Below are 19,103 nucleotides of genomic sequence, written 5' to 3' on the forward strand. Positions count from 1 at the left end.
GCGCCTATTTATAGACCATTAAGACAAGACATGATTTCCACTAACTTAGACCATTATCACATGTTCTTCATGATGTTTAATTAATTAATTAAATTAAATTAATTATTCCATGTCATGTAAAGCATCCACTAATCCACTACTTCACTTCATAGAAGCAGTAACATATTACGTGGTTTTTGCAAACTTGGAGAATAATTAATCTTATCTAATTTAATTAAATACTTGGAGGATAATTAACTTAAGCCACTAAATCCACTAACTACATAAACGTGTAGCAGTAAACCTTAGGCGTGTAATCTAGAATTTAGGAAATAAATAAATAAAATACTTTAGCTAGTTTTTAGGAAAAATATCTTTTTCAAAATCTTTTATAAAACCGGAAAACAGTTTTTATAAATAAAAAATCCGAAACATTTTGAAAACCGGAAATAATATATTTTCGAAAACTAAATCTTTTAAATAAAATATAAAAGATAAAATATATATTTTAAAAAGATAATATTTGAAAATCAGTTATTTTAAAATCAGAAAATCTTTTTAAAATCTTTTCCTAACAAACTTAAACTAACTTCCTAAAATAATGGATCTTAGTCAAATATCCCTAAAAACTCTAACAACTATATTGGGCACACAATTATCTTAGGCGCACAATATTAGTCACTTAGAAGTTCCTAAATTAGTTTTAAGTCTTGTTCCCTAATTATTAAGTCTTGTTCCTAAGCCTTGTTCCTATAGTGCCAGGTCTGTTCCTTTCATGGAACAGAACCAAGTTCCTTTGAGAATTCACCACGAACTTAATAAAGCTTTTACTCAACCTTAACAAGAAGATTAATAAATACCCTAATGTATTCTAATCTTCATTCCATGCTTGATTCTTCATTTCTCGAACATCTTTACTTCAATCTTGATTAATTCTCCGCTTTAATCTTCAATCAAGTATTCTCTTAGCTCGAGCATGAATTACCTTGCAACAACATAAATAAAATATACTATGTCTTTTGTGGTTAGGTCATCTTCAAAACTTAAGGGTCAACAATTTTAACTTTGAGTGTTTCTTTTTTTTTTTTTTTTTTTTTTGCTCAATAAGAAGAGGTATTCATTTCATACTTCACCAAAAACCATAAAACCAAATCTAAGATAGATTAGTTACATACATTCAGACTCAAATTCCTCAACCAACTTCTATCTGCATGCTTTCGACACTTTATTAGGCAAAATGCTATACACTCTTTCCACTACATTTCGTTGAACAAAATTAGTTGAATTCTCTGCACATAAGACATGTTGTTGCCATATTACCATGTTTCTAGTCCACCAGATTTTGTAAACTGCAGCACTAATAACAGTAAGCATCACCTGCTTCTGAAATTTTGAAGCGCCACATCTCATAATCCATTTAGTGATCCCCTGCACATTAGTTGTCCTTCCACCAATTCCAACCCAACTCTTGAGCCTCTCCAAAACATTCCTGCTATACTGACAGTCAAAAAACAGATGGTTGTGGTCCTCTAGCTCCAACCCACAAATCAGACATAGAGATGACTCACAAACACCAATTCTAGCCAGATGATCTGTTGTCTGCAACCTTTCCTTCATGACCAACCACATATAAAATCTATGTTTGGGAACTGATACTCTATTCCAGACAATCTTACTTTGAGCGTGTTATTGAGTAATAAGGTTAGAAGAGGTTGACTGGGTCTTGTCTCTGGCATAAGACCCAAAACTTTAAGTTAGTCCCTAAGTTTTGATTCTATCCTTTTTGTTTCGAGTGATTTTGAGTGGTTGTATGAGTGTGAGTGTGCGTGTTCTCTTGAGTTTAAAATCATCAACCTATACTAGGGAGGGTGGTTTAGACGCACAAGAAAAGGTCCCAGTCAACAAAAAAAACTTGAGCCCAATTTGTCACTTTCCTTATATAAGGTCCTTTCTGAAAAACTTGACCCTTCGAAAGTTCCTTTCGAACAAAATTTATTAGATTTGCTTAATATAGTTTTTGCAATTTAAAATTGTTTAGTACATAAGAAAGTATGTATTTTTTTGGGTAATTTTCATAAACATGTGACATATCTCTATTATCTATGGCAACACATATGACACCAAAAGATATAAAAAGGACAAAAGAAAAAAATAGTGGATAACTAACTACTTTATATGAACGATAAAAAGGGGAAATATACCACATTTGAAGTGAACAATAGTTTTTGAAAAAACAAAATGTAAAAACAGTTCTTTTACGCGACGCAATTAATTAAATTTTTCCATACTGAAATGTTATTCGTCGCTACAAAATTACTTAAAATTGTCCCCCAAAAAATTGAATTACATTTATAAACGTTTTCTTTATATTTCCCTAAACCACCACCACCCCACCAGCCATGTAATCCCCCATAATTTTAAAGGATTTTATAAATATATTTTAGTATTTATATATTTTTATTTAAACAAAATTTAGTTTTAAATGATTTGACTATTTAAATTGAATTACATTTATAAACGTTTTCTTTATATTTCCCTAAACCACCACCAGCCACCTTACTTCACCACCATCCACCTCCTCTACCACCAACCCCATTGGCCATTGCCACAACAACCCACCAACAACCCCACCCTCACCTACCCCAACCAGCAGTCCCCCACGAGCAGCCTCCTACTCCCGCAACCCCCATTAGCAGTCTGCCGCCCCCTGCAACCCCCACCAGCAGTCCCACTCCCCATGAGAACCGCAAAAATTTCACGCCCACCCACCAGTAATCGGCACCACCGAGTGATTTTTTATATATATAATTGGGCAATGGGGAGGAGGAACATCTGTCTAGTACATTCCTTCCATGGCCCGAACGTCCTTTCTAGACGTTAATCCCATGGCCCGAACGTCTAGACCAAACGTTCGGGGCATGGGAAGTACGTCTTGGCTAGACGTTCCTCCCCTAATTGCCCAATATGAAAAAAAATTCATGTGTTTGGTTGTGGAGGAGGTGGATGTTGGCGGTAGGAGGTACAGGTGATGGGTGGTGGCAGGTAGGGTTGTGCACTTTTGGACGGGATCGGAATTCGAACTGGACTGGAAAATTGCGGTCCATGAAAAAATGGGATACCCGGTCTGGTCCGGACCGAAATGGATCGATTTTTTTTTTTGAAAAATTTGCTTTGAAGGTTAAAAAAAAGCTTAAACTTAGTAAAGTTAGAAAGTTAAAACCTCATCTTTATTGCCTTTAAGATTAATAATTTTAGAATTATTAGTTTTTATTCTATTGAATTTTTAAACATGTTTATACATAAGCGAAAAAAAGATTTTTTTGAATAAAAAATACAAATTTCGGTCCAACCAGTCCAAAATCGGACCAGGATCGGAATATTTCGGTCCGGTACTGGTCCAAAAAAAATTAAATTCGGATCCATTGGTCTGGTCCGGTCCTGGACCGGTGCACACCCCTAGTTGCAGGTGACGGGGTGGCGAGTGGTGAAAAAAGAAAAAGGATAAAATAGTCTACTAAAAGTGAACGCGGGGCTATTTTAAATAATGTTGGGGCGACGTTTCCAAACACTTTTGCTTGCAATATGTGTATACTAGTTTTTATGCACGTAGTGCGTACGATGATAGTTTTGGGCATCACTGTTACTCATTATTGAAACAAACAAGGTAAAGAGGAGATAAATACTACTAGTCAAGATTGATATTGATTGAGGTTAATGACAAATCATGTTTAGAGGAGCCAAGATAAATATAATTTGTTTTCATGATTTTATGTAATATTGTTTTTTCATTTATAGCTAACTGAGTATGATAACGTATTGGATTAAGCTTTTTTCCCCTAGTGATCAACTCCAAGAATCTAGCCAGAGAGCTTTTTTCCCGTATTGGAAAAGTTCTACATTTTGATGAAGGAGTCTTCGTCTTTTGTAAAAAATTCTATCGTGCCTTAGTTTGGATAAGAACCAAGACGACATTAGTACCAGGGATGTTCATTGAGGCCCAAGAAGGTAGACCCATATGGATAGACTTTCGGTATGAAGGAGTCTTCGTCTTTTGTAAAAGATGTGGTCGAATTGGGCACAAAAGCTCCTCATGCACTCAATCATGGGAAAAAGCAAAAAATGGAATTGAACAAGCTATATCAGAGGCGTGCAAACCAGAAACTCCGGTTATGTTTAGGAGCCCAAACGCCTCCTTGTATTCGAATTAAATTATCGGGCTGCCTCAATCTCCTGAATTCCTAACAACAATAGTAAAATTAGATGAACCACGACGGCCCCCCGTCATTGACTCCTTCAGCAGTAGTTCGGACAATGATGATGATGGAGGCGATGATAATCACACTAGTGATGAAGAGATGCAAAATGCATCAACAAATCAAGAGTCACAATCTAAGAGAGGTAAAAATAGTATCAACAATAGCTCTGGCCCGTCCAAACGACCTAGAACACCCGGGCCCACAAGCCGTTTTTTTGAGAGAGTTGAGCCCAGTCAGATACAAATGGATGGAAGGAGCTACCAAAATTTTCACAAGTCAAACACCTTCTCTCCTCCAAGTAAGGGCATAAAAGTAAATTCAATTTCCAAAGCCTCTTTCAAAAAATCCAAACATAAAGAGAGAAGGGCTGCATTGAGAAGCATTACTGCAGCACATATCTCACCAGATATGATGCAGGTGACGGCGACAAAATGCCAGATTGGCATTTCATCTCCTGCTAAGCCCCTCTCTATTTTAAAATCCAAGAAAGCCCATTTTCAACCTTCAAGCTCCATTTATAGAATAAACTCTCCCAATTCAGTAAACAACTCTATTCAATCAAAAATTTCCATAAATGCCAACTATTCCAACCTTTCTCCTTTTAAATACTTGACTCATCTTTCAAACCCACGTGATATCCCAGACTTTATTATGGCATCTAATCCTTCCTCTCCCCACTCATCTAACTCAATAACTCAACCTTGTGTACCTTTATCCCCTTCTTTGTAAACTAACTATGAAAGTAATCCACCTCAATTAGCAGCTTCTGTCCCTATCGAGGGGTACAATGAAATTTCACAGTCAATGCTTTTTCAAAACCAAGTTGAAAATGATGAATTGCGTACCTCATGGGATAATTTATTGGGTTCTTCAAGTCTCTCTTGTTTCTTCAACTCTGAAGACAATGCCGCCCTTAGATGGACCCCACCTTTCGAACCTTTTGCTATAAATAATCAACTTGATTGGGATGATTTACAAAGCATTTTCCCATCTGAAATCATCTCTCTATCCCCACAAACCCCACTACAAATACCCGGTTCTCACTCCTCACTTCAAACAGTGTCCTCAAGCTCGTTCCACTCTGCGGTGGCAGGCCTCTGGCGACGGAATTCGCTCAGCTTAGAATCTTCCCTACCTGGACTCAACCGTTTTGCCAAAACATGACTTTGGATAGCTCTGCTGAAGCTATTCTAGGAAAGAGAAAATTTGAAGATCTCAACTCAGTGGTAGGCGAGGGCTCCAAAATTCTAAAGGCGAAGAGTCAGGTCAGTGCAATGACAGAGATTAAAAATGCTGAAGATAATTCACTAAACCCGTGTAATGAGGAGCTGGAGAAAAAAGAGTTGATGGGCCAAAAGGATTATGTCCAGTTCAAAGCAAATAAAGAGTTTGATTCCCCTCTCAACCGAAAAGAAAATTTTTGCCCAAAAAAAGGTATGGACTTACCCATCTCTAACCCACTATCTCTTGCAAAGGAAAATTCTAAAAATCAAGTTCAGTTGGGCCCTCTAAGAAAGGCAGCATGCCGCCCGCCGAGGCCCAAGAGAGTGGTAGTGCAAGCTTTGCTTTGTGAGAAGAAAAGAAAATTTGAAGAATTTGAGCCCATAATTGAGAACTTTGTGAATGAGGTAACTTTGGATCTTCATAAGTGGATTTCAGACAAGAGGCAAGAAATAATGACAAAATTTAAGAAACTCAAATACATGGTGTTTTTCGGCGATGAAGGCTTGGACACTGGGCCGAAACAGTCTCCCGAGGCTCCATGAAGATTTTATCCTGGAATTGCATGGGACTAAAGACAGCGAACTCCCCTACAATTCCTTTTCTGGGATGGATGGTCCGCAAATTTCAGCCACAAATCCTCTTCCTGTCTGAAACTAAGGTCACTGATGTTATTATTAGTAAACTAGCTATGTATCTAGGATTCTCAAATGTAGCCACTGTTGATTCCGTAAATAATGCAGGTGGCTTAGCCTTATTTTGGAGTAATGATGTAATCCTAAAATTTAGCAGTAGTTCTGCTAATTATTTTGCTTGTACTATCAAGGATGTAGCAGGTGTTAATGTATATATATGGAACCTTATTTTGCTATACGGATCGCCTTACCTTGAATCGCGAAGTGAGGTTTGGGAAAAAATAGCGCATTGCCTATCCCAAAACAATCTAGATAGTGTCGTTGTTGGCGATTTCAATCAAGTTGAGTTCCTTGATCAGAAGATGGGAGGCTTAGATCACTTACCAGGAAAAGACGAAATTTTCAATTTAGAGGAGTCAAATGCGATTATCGTAAGTCAATTTTCATGGGCAGAGATACACTTGGTGCAATAACCGAACCGAAACAGGGAGAATATATGAGAGGTTGGATAGAGCGTATGCTACTGAGGATTGGTTCCATAAATACCCAGAAGCATCAATCCTGAATCTACCTATACTGGTATCGAATCATAGCCCAATTTTACTGGTCATGTCACCAATTCCCAATAAGAAAAAAACACCTATCAAAATGGAAGCTTGGTGCCTTGACTTTAAGGAAATCTCAACCATTATATCAGAGCACTGGCCCTTACCCATCAGTGGTTCCCCGATGTTCAAGGTCGCTCAGAAAAGTCGCCAGATTAGGTATAAGTTATTCCAATGGTGCAAGAACTACAAAGAGTTGCACAATATTCGCTGGGAGGATTTTTTAGATCGATGTGGTGAAGTTCAAGCCAATCTCCCTAATCACAATGCGGGAAGCATAGATGAAGAAGTTAAACGCGCAACTCTAGCCAAATTAGATGTTCAACTAAAATACTGGCAGCAACGAGCTAAAAGTAAATGGAGAGCTTGGGAGGACACAAACACAAAATGGTTCTTTAGAAAAGCAAAGCGTCGGAGGCACCGGAATGAGATCCTTATGATCAAAAGTCCAACAGGGGGATGACTATCAAACAAGAAGGATATCCAAAAGGAGCTACTGAATCACTTTATTAACATATACCAAAAGGCTCATCACGACAACGACTATTGGGAAGAACTGTCCACAATTCAACATTTAGTGCCTCAAATAACACACGCACAACAATTGGATTTAATAAGGCCAGTCTCCAAAGATGAAGTCAAGCAAACTGTATTTCAAATGGGGAGTCTCAAAGCTCCCGGCCCAGATGGAATTCCTGCCCTTTTCTACCAAAAGCACTGGTTAATTGTAGGCGAAGATATTCGGAAAACGGTTTCCCACTTCTTCACTACAGGGTTTATTCTTCAGGAATGGAACCGCACCAATATCTGCCTCATTCCTAAAACTAAACGACCAGAGGAAGCTAGTCAATTCAGACCAATCAGCTTGTGCAACGTGATTTATAAAGTAATTTCGAAGGTAATCACAAACAGACTCAAGCCAATTTTAAAGTCCCTGGTCTCCCCCTATCAAAACGCCTTTGTTCCAGGCAGACTACTAGCGGACAATTGTCTTATTGCTTATGAGTTAGTTAACATAATAAAACATCGTAAAAAAGGTAATCAGTATCTTGCAGCGCTCAAAATAGACATGTTTAAAGCTTACGATAAGGTTGACTGGGACTGTCTTGAATGGTTGCTCAATTCTATGGGAATTCCTGCCTTATGCCGACAGTGGATCATGCAATGTGTTACTAGAGTATCATTTTCTATCCTAATCAATGGTGAGCCTACAAAGAGCTTCAAACCTACCTGAGGACTTAGACAGGGAGACCCTCTCTCCTCTTATCTATTTATCTTAGTAATGGATGTCCTGTCTAGAATGATAACGCATGGAGTAAATGAAGATCGGTTCCAGGGAATTAGTTTGGCTAGATCATGTCCGACAGTGTTACACCTGTTCTTTGCTCATGATTCTTTGATATTCCTCAAGGCTACGCCAGGCGCTTGTGAAGAGGTGAGGAAAATTTTATCCTACTTTAGTCGTGTTTCAGGTGAAGTGATCAACTACAATAAATCTCATATAATGTTCAGTGCCAACACTCCCCCACGTTTCAAGCGTAACATGAGAAGCATTTTAGGTACTCCCTCAGCGGATGTATTGGGGACCTACTTGGGGTGTAATATTGAAATAGACGGCAGAAGTACTAGAAAGTTTAATCCTTTGATCGAAAAAGTCGAGAAAAGAGTCTCAAGCTGGCATCATTTAGCTCTATCTCATGCAGGGCGTGTCATCCTCATTAATAGTATACTAGCAATGCTGAGTCTGAACATACTGAGTGTCTTCCTTATACCTAAAAAAACAGCATACAAGCTAAATTCGATCTTTGTTAGATTTTTATGGGCTGGTGCCCAAGAGACCAAGCCTATTTATTGGAAAAGCATGAAAATACTTGAGCTCCCCAAAGGGGGAGGAGGGCTCGAATCAGGATCGTCCATCTATTCAATAAAGCTCTTCTCGCTAAACAAGCTGTAAGGATCCACAACTCCAATCAGTCTTTGATTTCACAAATAATGTGCGCTAAGTATAAAGACTCTCCTGTAAACATTGCACTACGTATAACCCATTTAGGCAGAGTCTCTTGGGGATTTCGCGGGCTCTGTAGATCAATTCAGGATTATCGTGAAGGTTTCACAAAGAGAATTGGGGATGGCTCACAAATGGATATTCTAACAGACAAATGGCTCAGAGGAGATCCAATAAAGTTGAAAGAGGGCATCAATCCAGAAGCTAGAGGTGTTCGTAAAGTCAAAGACTTAATGTTACCAAATCATAGAGCCTGGAATCCACCTCTTATATGGAGTTTTTTTGCTCCCGATACAGCGATTAGAATCTTAGCAACCCACCTTTCGAAGGATGATCTTCAAGACCAATATTATTGGAGTGAAACTAAGTCTTGAAATTTGAGAGTCATGGATGTTTACTCATTCTACTTAACAATAAAAGGAAATTTGGACACGTCTCAGGGCAACAGGAAGTTTTGGCATAAGCTTTGGTCGATGGACATCAACTCCAAATGGAAGCTATTTGTCTGGAGACTTCTTAACAAAGCCATTGCTATGAACTCCAATCTGCTTAAAAGGAATATCCCAGTTCAGGAAAAAATTGTTATCTATGCCAGAAGTGCAAGGAAAGTGAGAGTCACCTATTTCGAGATTGCACCATGACATCACGTGTGTGGGCATGCTCTAACTTAGGAATTAAAACATCTACAATAGCCCCAACACCCATAGAGGAATGGATCAAAAACTTTAAGCTTTTCTGGAAAGAAGATGGTATAAAGTCCGAGAGAGCAACGGATTTCATAGCCACTTTATGGGCTATCTGGTTACACAGGAATAACGTTGTTTTCAGGAATCTGAATGAGAACCCAGTTTCCATCCTAATACACAAGGACGCCCTCCTCAAGGAATTGGGGGAAGCTGCAAAGACCGGAGAGAAGCAACTACAATTAACTCATAACGAAATCAAGGTACATCTAGAGGTGGAGTTTGGAATGGATAATAGTCAATGTGAGAACTGCATCATCTCAGTTGACAGAGCATAGAAGAAAAGCAAGAAGCATTTTCCAAGAGCAGGAATAGGTTGGTCATCCCCAATAAGCAATATAAAAGCTTTTGAAACGCAACGATTTTGGCTCTTACCCCATTGCAAACTGAAGCATTTGCGATGTATAAAGGGATTAACGAAGCATACAACAAAGGATTCAGAAGCATTCAAATCTTAACAGATAGTTCAGATTTCGTCCAAACAATCGCCAACTCCCATCAACCCTTTGAAATCTCCGCTTTAGTTTATGACATTAAAACTATTTGTAGTAAGTTCAACTCTTGCAGAATTCGTAAGGTAAGTAGACAGGAAATTGGGCCTCCCCATGACCTAGCTATAGCAGCTCGTGTAGGTAAGATAGTAAATTAGTTGTCTTTGCTTGTTCTTGTCACCAAAAAAAAAAACGTTAGTTGTTTGTTAATAGTCGAAAAAAAAAGTGTAGGCAAAACCACAAAGCCACATGTATGCAAGTAATAAACCAACATAATTTTACCACTATCCATATAGCTATGAATCCCACCTACCATATACTATCCACCACATATATCTATCCATATGACTGGTGTGTCTCATTTTTTCCCCATCTAATCCTCCACATTTTCATCTTTCCACCTACAACCTTATATCTTCCCTTCCCTCAAAAAATTAGAACGACTCATCTACTTACTTTCACTATCTTTCATATCTCACTAAAAAAAGATTGAGATTTCATATTCATATTCATATTTCACGACAAACACCACATTAATAAGCCAATTCTGGTGTCAAAATTAACCACATTAATGCTCCATTAATTTTTAAGGTAATTTTGGTCTCTGTATTTTTGTGGATCTTTTTAGGTTTTCATTTCGATCGGTGGTAATGTTCAAAAAATTCATGGGAACGGGTTGAAATTGGAGTTTATTCGGTTGACGAATTAAATGAGGGGCCTCAAATTTGAAGCTAATTCTTTACGTTTTATGTTCCTGATTTCGTCCCAAAAATGTAATTGTCAACTAAATTTCTCAATGATCCGGTTAGATTTTATTTGAGCTTTTATTTGTGAAGATGTTTTTTTAAGAAATTCGTGGATGAAGTTCCTGAATCATCCACTTTTCCTTTTTCTTTCTCTTTGTTTTTTTTTTTCAAGACTTCTTCTACTCCTTTTTCTGGGTTTTTAATTATTCATACTTTTTCTACTCCTTTTTATAGGTTTTAAATTATTCGTAAGAAATCTCAGTAAAATCAACCGTTTTACATCTGTTTTTAATTTCAATATTTGTTTTGGCAAATTAGTGTAATTTCAGTTTTAGTTTGATTTTGTGTAATTGTTATTGTATCCGAAATTGATTTATATTTTATAATGCCTTTTTTTGTTACAAACATGTACTGATTTTTTAAATAATTATTTCAAAATTTATACCATACAATATATACTTTAATTATTCATGTAATTCGAATATAAGAGTTAGTTTTTTTTTCAACTAATCTGAATAAACTTGCAAGATGAAAAAGAATCATGTAGCTTTTTTAGAAGTTCGCATATTGCCACTGGACAAATGTGAATCTTTATGTCAAAAATCGTACGTTTTTCTTAGTTTATAATTTATATTGACGTTGTAATCTATTGGTAATTTTTTTTAGTATGTAATTGTAAATGGTTCTTGGGAACGATGTATGTAATTGCTAATGTGTTATAGTTTGAAATTGAATTTTCTTGTTTCTGTAAATTTCCTCATTTCACTTATTTGTATAACGTGGATTATGCAATTCTATTGATTTCAGTTGACTTGTGATTGATTGTCATAATTACATTTCCGATAGTTTTTTGAAGTCTCGTTTTGGTTGAAATAGGTCGTGTAATTTAGAAAGAGAATAAGGTAAAACAGTATATTCAAATGGGACACCATAGCTCCACCTTCCCTTATACTAATAGAGATAATTGAGACTAATGTGATATATACTTCATCCGTTTAGAAATAGTTGCATCATTTGTATAGTGTTACTATTCATACATGCATTTTGATTGTCTTTGGTGATTTATATTTTAGGAAAAACATAGTCATATCATATCTTGTTAGATTCGTCTCAATATATATTATTTTGATATCAACTTTTTATAATTTTTATTTCTTATGAATTAAAGTTATAAATATTTGAAATAATACATTGACAAACGTAAAAATATAAAATGATGTAACTATTTGTAAACGGACTGGTACATACTCTATTCTCTAACAAAAAAAAAACAAGTGGAGTGAATTCAAACATTTTCCCAAAAAAGTAAACAAAAACTGAAAATTAACGGATCACAAACACTGACCAGTCACCACCCCCCAAATCTTCGCTCAAAAAAGTGAATCAGTAAAAATAAATAAAAGAACGTCATCGTTTAACACAAACCATAAAAAACTCCCCTTCTCCTATATAGACCACTCACTGATTTCACTTTGGAAACCCTAGTCACACCCATCTCTCTTTCTCACCCCCCTTTTTCTCCATTTTCTCTCTCCCATGGCGTCTCGTAGGCTCATACCCTCTTTCGCCCGTGCACTCCGCCGATCCTCTCGTCCATCTTCTCTCTCCACCCCCAAACCTTCCGCACATCACCGCCCTTCCGCTCGCGGCTACCTTCTCAATCGCGTTGCTGATTACGCCACATCTTCCTCTGCTGCAGCCCAGCCTTCTTCTTCGCCTGCTAAGTCTGGCAGCGAAGGTGCCGGCAAGATCACCGATGAGTTCACCGGAAAAGGCTCTGTCGGAAAGGTATGCCAGGTCATCGGTGCTGTTGTTGATGTCAGATTTGACGAAGGTTTACCCCCGATCTTGACTGCCCTTGAGGTGCTTGATAATGAGACGAGGTTGGTTCTTGAGGTTGCGCAGCATTTGGGGGAGAATATGGTTAGGACTATTGCTATGGATGGTACTGAAGGTCTTGTTCGTGGTCAACGCGTTTTGAATACTGGATCTCCTATTACTGTAAGATTTTATTTTTTATGTTTTCCGATTCAATCTTCGCTTTTCGATTTTTGATTTATGAATCTATTTCATCTGGATTAATATGTGATTTTTTGATCTACATTATGAATTTTAGATCTGATTGTGGATCGTTGGATCTGACTATGTTCTGCTGATCATCATCTTAGCTTTTGATTAATGTAGATTGCTTGATTGGTTGTTGACTTGTTGTGGATACTTTTCGAACAGTTGCTTATTACCTCGGGCATGATTTATTGTATTTTGGTAGAGGATTTAGCTATGACATTGTCTACTTGTGTAGAATATACGTGATCTCTGAATGTTGAGTGGAATTAGTTTGTTGTGAAAGTGAATATTTTTTCACACGTTTGATGGATGCTGTTTTGGAGTTTCTGTATACGATGGCAAAGTTGTGTCTTTTAGGGTTGTTTATCTCTCAAGAATGAAATGCGATGTTATGTTAGCTGTCTATGGTTTGAATTTAATTTATGCGGTATTCTCAATGGATTAACAAATCTACATGTTGAATTTGTTAAGTTCAAACATTTTTCTTATGGTAAATTGTTTGTTTTCTGAATGTATTGTTTCATACTCATAGATTCCTGTTGGAAGAGTTACCCTTGGTCGTATTATGAATGTCATTGGGGAGCCAATTGATCACAGAGGAGAACTTAGTAAGTAGCTAACCACTATATTGGTGACCAGATATGTTATGTTAATATATATTGACAATTGTGGTGACACTGGGCAGAGACCGATCACTATCTCCCTATTCACAGAGAGGCACCTGCCTTTGTTGAACAAGCTACTGAGCAGCAGATCCTTGTTACTGGAATTAAGGTGCGTTTTGCAATTAACTGCTATCTCCTCTTTGAACCATTGTGACTTTTGACGTGTTTTTGTTTATGAGGGACCTCTGTTAATTCTTTTTGTCTGAATTTCGCCTTTTTAAGGTTGTCGATCTCCTTGCTCCATACCAAAGAGGAGGAAAGATTGGGCTTTTTGGAGGGGCTGGTGTTGGGAAAACCGTGCTTATTATGGAACTTATCAACAACGTTGCCAAAGCTCATGGTATGTGGATGGTAGCACCTTTTCCCCATAGAAGCTATCAGCTGCATTCCAGTAAATTACTAATTTAATTGTTATGATCAGGTGGTTTCTCTGTGTTTGCTGGAGTTGGTGAACGTACTCGTGAGGGTAATGACTTGTACAGAGAAATGATTGAGAGTGGTGTTATCAAGCTTGGTGACCAACAGGTAAGTCTTGTTCTTGCATCCAGGCACGGGTATCTTTTGCGTGTCTACGGAACATTTGCTAACCCTTTTCTTTTCACTGTAGGCTGACAGCAAATGTGCTCTTGTCTATGGTCAAATGAATGAGCCTCCAGGTGCCCGTGCCCGTGTTGGTCTTACTGGACTGACTGTCGCTGAGCACTTCCGTGATGCTGAGGGACAAGATGTGCTTCTCTTTATTGACAACATTTTCCGTTTTACCCAAGTATGATATCTTGTCAAAGAGCTTGTTCTTTGTTGGGCATCTGACATAAGATGATATAATTCATGCAAACTCTTTTTCGGTTGATTCCAGGCTAACTCAGAGGTGTCTGCTTTACTTGGACGTATTCCCTCAGCCGTCGGTTACCAACCAACCTTGGCTACCGATCTTGGAGGTCTTCAGGAGCGTATTACAACTACCAAGAAGGGTTCCATTACTTCTGTCCAGGCTATCTACGTGCCTGCTGATGACTTGACAGATCCTGCCCCTGCTACGACTTTTGCTCACTTGGATGCCACAACTGTGTTATCCCGACAGGTAATCTGGAAGGATAGATGAGATAATACTTGTGCGAGTGTTTCTAAAGTTTTTTCTGACACTCCACCTTTTGACCAGATTTCTGAGCTTGGTATCTACCCTGCTGTCGACCCTCTTGATTCTACATCTCGTATGCTTTCACCTCACATCTTGGGAGAGGAGCACTACAACACTGCTCGTGGAGTGCAAAAGGTTCTCCAGAACTACAAGAATCTTCAGGATATCATTGCCATTTTGGGTATGGATGAGCTAAGTGAAGATGACAAATTGACTGTCGCTCGTGCTCGTAAGATTCAAAGATTCTTGAGCCAGCCCTTCCATGTTGCTGAAGTCTTCACTGGTGCTCCTGGCAAGTACGTCGAATTGAAGGAAAGCATCACCAGTTTCCAGGTAATTTATTTTTCTGACTCATTCTGGAATTAATTGGTTTACGCTGCATATATATACATGCTTTGTGTTCCATTGTGGTCATGAAATCATTGGTTGGTTTGGTTCTGTTATGATTTGGTGAAGCGCCTCCTTAAATGGCCTATACCCAGGGTTTTTCTAATGTTGGCTGTGCTGTGAAATTTGCAGGGTGTCTTGGATGGTAAATATGATGACCTTTCTGAGCAATCTTTCTACATGGTTGGAGGAATTGAAGAAGTCATTGCCAAGGCTGAGAAGATTGCCAAGGAAAATGCTTAAGGAAATTTGAGATAATTTGTTTTTTGACTTTCTCCTTTGGCCCTTTGCCGTGATAATTGCGAAAATAATTTTTAGTTAACAATGGCTTTACCAGTTCCAGGAGTTGAGAAGGATTTTTTTGGGAAGCCAAACATATGAACAAGGGTTTTTCCATTTTGTCTTATTTATCTTTGTTGCACAAGTGTGATGATGCTCCATTGAAGTGGAGCAGAGAGGGCTAGCCTGCTAGTAATATCCCCTTTCCCCCTTAGCTCCCTGTTATTGAATAATGGGAGCAGGAGACAAGATATGGACACATGTATATTTTTTGTTCTTTTTCCATAGTCCAGATTTTTGAATCTTCTAACCACGATTTCATGGTTGCATTAACTTGCCTGCCTGTTCTACCCATTAGGTCACGTGTGTATTGTTGCTAAGAGCTTTTGGTGCTGAGCGAACTGGTGGCCTAAGTGCCTGTTGCTTAAGTTTCAGGCGGTGTAGTTGTTATCAACTTGAGCACTTTTTCATCGGTGGTAATGTCAGCACTCAGCATGTTGTATTAGGTCATTGCAAAATTTCCTTAATGTTTACTGTGGGAGAAACTCATAATTTATAACTGTTAGACATATCTTACACTCTTTTAGGAGCCCTTTCTATTTCCCCCTAATTTGCACCCAGAATTCCTTCTTATAATTTTGTAATAGTTAGGATATGTTATCCCTCTTACTGGATTAGAGTGGATTAAGTGGAGTATGTCTGCACTTGAGTTGCTATGGTTTAGGCTAATTCGGATTGCTGCTATTGTGGTACAGCGGGGAATAAGGAATGAGGGAATCTTGGTCACTGTTGAGGAAAAGTTCAAATAGGTTCAGTGATGTATGTTAAACAAAATTCTGTTGCGAAGAAATCGTTTACCCTGTTAATTGGGCCCCTGGCAGAGGTCCGTCAGCTTCCACTCATCAGTCATGGTCAACAGAATGAAACCCTTACTCCCCTTAGGTGATTACCAATTTTGCCTTCGTTTCCAACGGATGACAATATGATATGATTTCGTGAATGGAATTTGCTTAGCTTTCCTAGATCATTGAATCAAGGTTTACTAAGGGTTTTAACCTTAATGCTATGGCTTCACTCACCAAAGAGGAATTTGCTTAGCTTCTCTAGATCTTCACTCGATCAAGGGTCACTAAGGTTTCTAACTCTAATACTATAGATATCTTCATCAAAGATACGAATTAGGAAGGTTTTTAGATTTAATGTAACTTTACTCACTAAACAATTCACCTAAATTTTATCGAAATTTCACTCGTTTAAATTAAGGATCTTGTGATCAAGTTCACTCCCTAAAAACAAAAATAATTCTGGAAAATACGTCCAAGATCAATGAATAATAATTTAATTCAACTTTTTTAGCAAAAATCTTTGAATAATGATAGTTGTACTACATATAAATATATAGAACTAAAAAGAAATCTAATTGTACTAGAATTATGAAAGATAAAGATCAACAAACCAATACTAATTCTACATGCCTAAGATAAAGATAAAAAAAAAGATAAACATAAGCTAGACTCCTATGTGCTAAAAACAAGTAATACCTCTCCCAAGTAGGAAACCTTGTAAACAAAAAAACTTCTACTAATGCTAGGCTTCTTACTAGAATTACACTCCAATTAGGATCCCTAATCCAACTAGAATTTGGACTTCTAGTTCAACTAGAATTATGAACAAACTAAATTATTATACTACTAACAGAACTAGGAGTTCTAATCCTACTAGGATTAAGATTTCAATAGTCCTATTCCTATTAGAATTAGGAAAACTACCAATACTCCTAACAGAACTAGGAGTACTTGACAACCTTAATTTTTGTGAGAGACTAAGCTATTCAAATCCACATCAATCCCTCCCTCTTAGAAAAGAACTTGCCCTCAAGTTCCATAGTCAAAACATGGAGATGTGTATGCATAGTTTTGAAAAATAATTCCACAATTGTTTTTGAATAAACTGAGAAACCAATGCTATAAATATTGCATGTTGGGCCCTATATATCATAATATATGAATTAAATGACCCAATCTCAAGGAAAAATTACAAATTTAACTAAGTTAAATTGTAATTGTATGATAATCCATCTTACATTTTCAAAATTATTCCCCATAATCTTAAATGGATCAATTATATTTTTATTTTTTTTGAGGGAAAATGGATCAATTATATAATTTGACATAATTATAAAGGTAATTATGATATCGTTATTGACTTTAGGCTTCACGTGTCTCACTTTAAATGACCAAATTACGATTAGCCAAACACAATCTCCGAATTCCATCTCAAATTAATCGTCTTGCTAAAACGACTTAATAATCTTCAATTGAGATTATTTCTCATCCAAAGCCTTCATTCAGAAAGCAAATCTCTTTTTTTTAAGACCTATTTTTAAATATCCTAAGTTTAATCATTAATCAAGGTGATTATTTCAATTTCGATTCAATCACTAATTAAGGTGATTACTTTCATCAATGTTCTTGAAGAACTACAATATTTACCTAGTTTTGTTGGCTTGACCTTGAAGTCGGGCTTGCTCCGGAAGAAAGGCAGAATAGTAGTGGGTCCTGATGAAGAATTGAGACTTAAACTCATCTCTTGGCACCAAGCCATTCAGGTAGAGATATAACTTTAAAAAGACTCAAAGTTGTCTTTTATTGAAAGGGTATGCACTTGGCAGTTAGGAATTTTATTAAAACTTGCCAAGTTTGTCGGACTTCAAAATATGATAATGCTGCCAATCCTGGTCTATTACAACCTTTGCCTATTCCTGAAGAAGTTTGGATTGATGTGAGCATGGATTTTATCACTGGGTTACCTAACTCTCATGGTAAAACAATGATATTTGTAGTAGTGGATAGGCTGAGTAAATATGCTCATTTTATAGCATCATCTCACCCTTTTACTGCCTTGCAAGTGGCTCAAGCTTATATGGATAACGTGTTCAAACTTCATGGGTGGCCAAGAAGTATTATCAGTGATAGAGATCCTATTTTTCTAAGTTTTAGAAAGGGTTATTCTCTTTATATGGGACTAAATTCAATCTTTCTTCAGCATAACATCCTGAAACTGATGGACATCCTGAAACTGATGGACAGACTGAAGTAGTAAATAGGTGTCTTGAAACCTATTTAAGATGTATGAGTGGCGATTCCCCCAAGGACTGGAGTTTATGGTTGTCCTTAGCAGAATGGTGTACAACACCCACTTCCATTCAACTATTCAATTAACTCCATTTGAGGTGGTTTACAACCATCCCCCCCTCTTCATATGCCTTACTTAGCTGGAGAATCCAAGATTGAAACAGTTGATTGAAGTTTATTAAAAAGAGAGTTGATGATTAACACTCTTAAACATCATTTGACAAGAGCTCAAACAAGGATGAAGAGCCAAGCTGACAAGCACAAATCTGATAGAGCATTTCAAGTTAGAGATTGGGTCTGGCTGAAACTCCAAGCATACATGCAACAAACTCTTCAGCACAGATCTAATCAAAAGTTAGCTCCTAAAAACTATGGTCCTTTTCAAATCCTAGCCAAGATTGGAAAGGTTGCTTATAAATTGTGTTTACCTGAGGATGCTCAAATTCATGATACTTTCCATGTTTCTCAGTTGAAAAGATTTTATGGTACTTTGCCTACTGCTGCTCATATACCACCATGGTTCTAGGGGCAACCTGATTATGTAGTTCTTATTCCTAAAGCTATTTTATATAGGAGATTTGTTCGAGAACAAAACCATGATGTTACTCAGTACCTAGTACAATGGGATGGCTTTGAAGCTCATGAAGCCTCATGGGAAAATACTGCAGATTTTGAAGCTAAGTATCCCACCTTTGTTGTTCTTCAAAAACTTGGGACAAGTCTTCTTTGAAGGGGGATAGTATGTTAGAGAA

At 37.4% G+C, this 19,103-nt stretch overlaps 2 protein-coding genes across 2 annotated transcripts; one reads left to right on the top strand and one right to left on the bottom strand.

Annotated features, from left to right (window-relative positions):
* Positions 1–1,182: 1,182 nt before the first annotated feature.
* On the bottom strand, positions 1,183–1,596 carry LOC104896668 (uncharacterized). Its single transcript, XM_010683438.2, has one exon. The coding sequence runs from the start codon at positions 1,594–1,596 to the stop codon at positions 1,183–1,185; it is 414 nt and encodes a 137-aa protein (XP_010681740.2).
* A 10,547-nt stretch (positions 1,597–12,143) lies between these two features.
* LOC104896631 (ATP synthase subunit beta, mitochondrial) lies at positions 12,144–15,527 on the top strand. Its single transcript, XM_010683398.3, has 9 exons — positions 12,144–12,682; positions 13,281–13,356; positions 13,434–13,522; positions 13,636–13,753; positions 13,835–13,938; positions 14,021–14,179; positions 14,270–14,494; positions 14,573–14,884; positions 15,071–15,527. The coding sequence occupies exons 1-9, from the start codon at positions 12,218–12,220 to the stop codon at positions 15,179–15,181; spliced, it is 1,659 nt and encodes a 552-aa protein (XP_010681700.2). The 5' UTR covers positions 12,144–12,217; the 3' UTR covers positions 15,182–15,527.
* The last annotated feature ends 3,576 nt before the right edge of the window (positions 15,528–19,103 follow it).

Source organism: Beta vulgaris, chromosome 6 (genome assembly GCF_026745355.1).
Source record: "Beta vulgaris subsp. vulgaris cultivar EL10 chromosome 6, EL10.2, whole genome shotgun sequence".
In the NCBI taxonomy this organism is placed as follows: Eukaryota; Viridiplantae; Streptophyta; class Magnoliopsida; order Caryophyllales; family Amaranthaceae; genus Beta; species Beta vulgaris.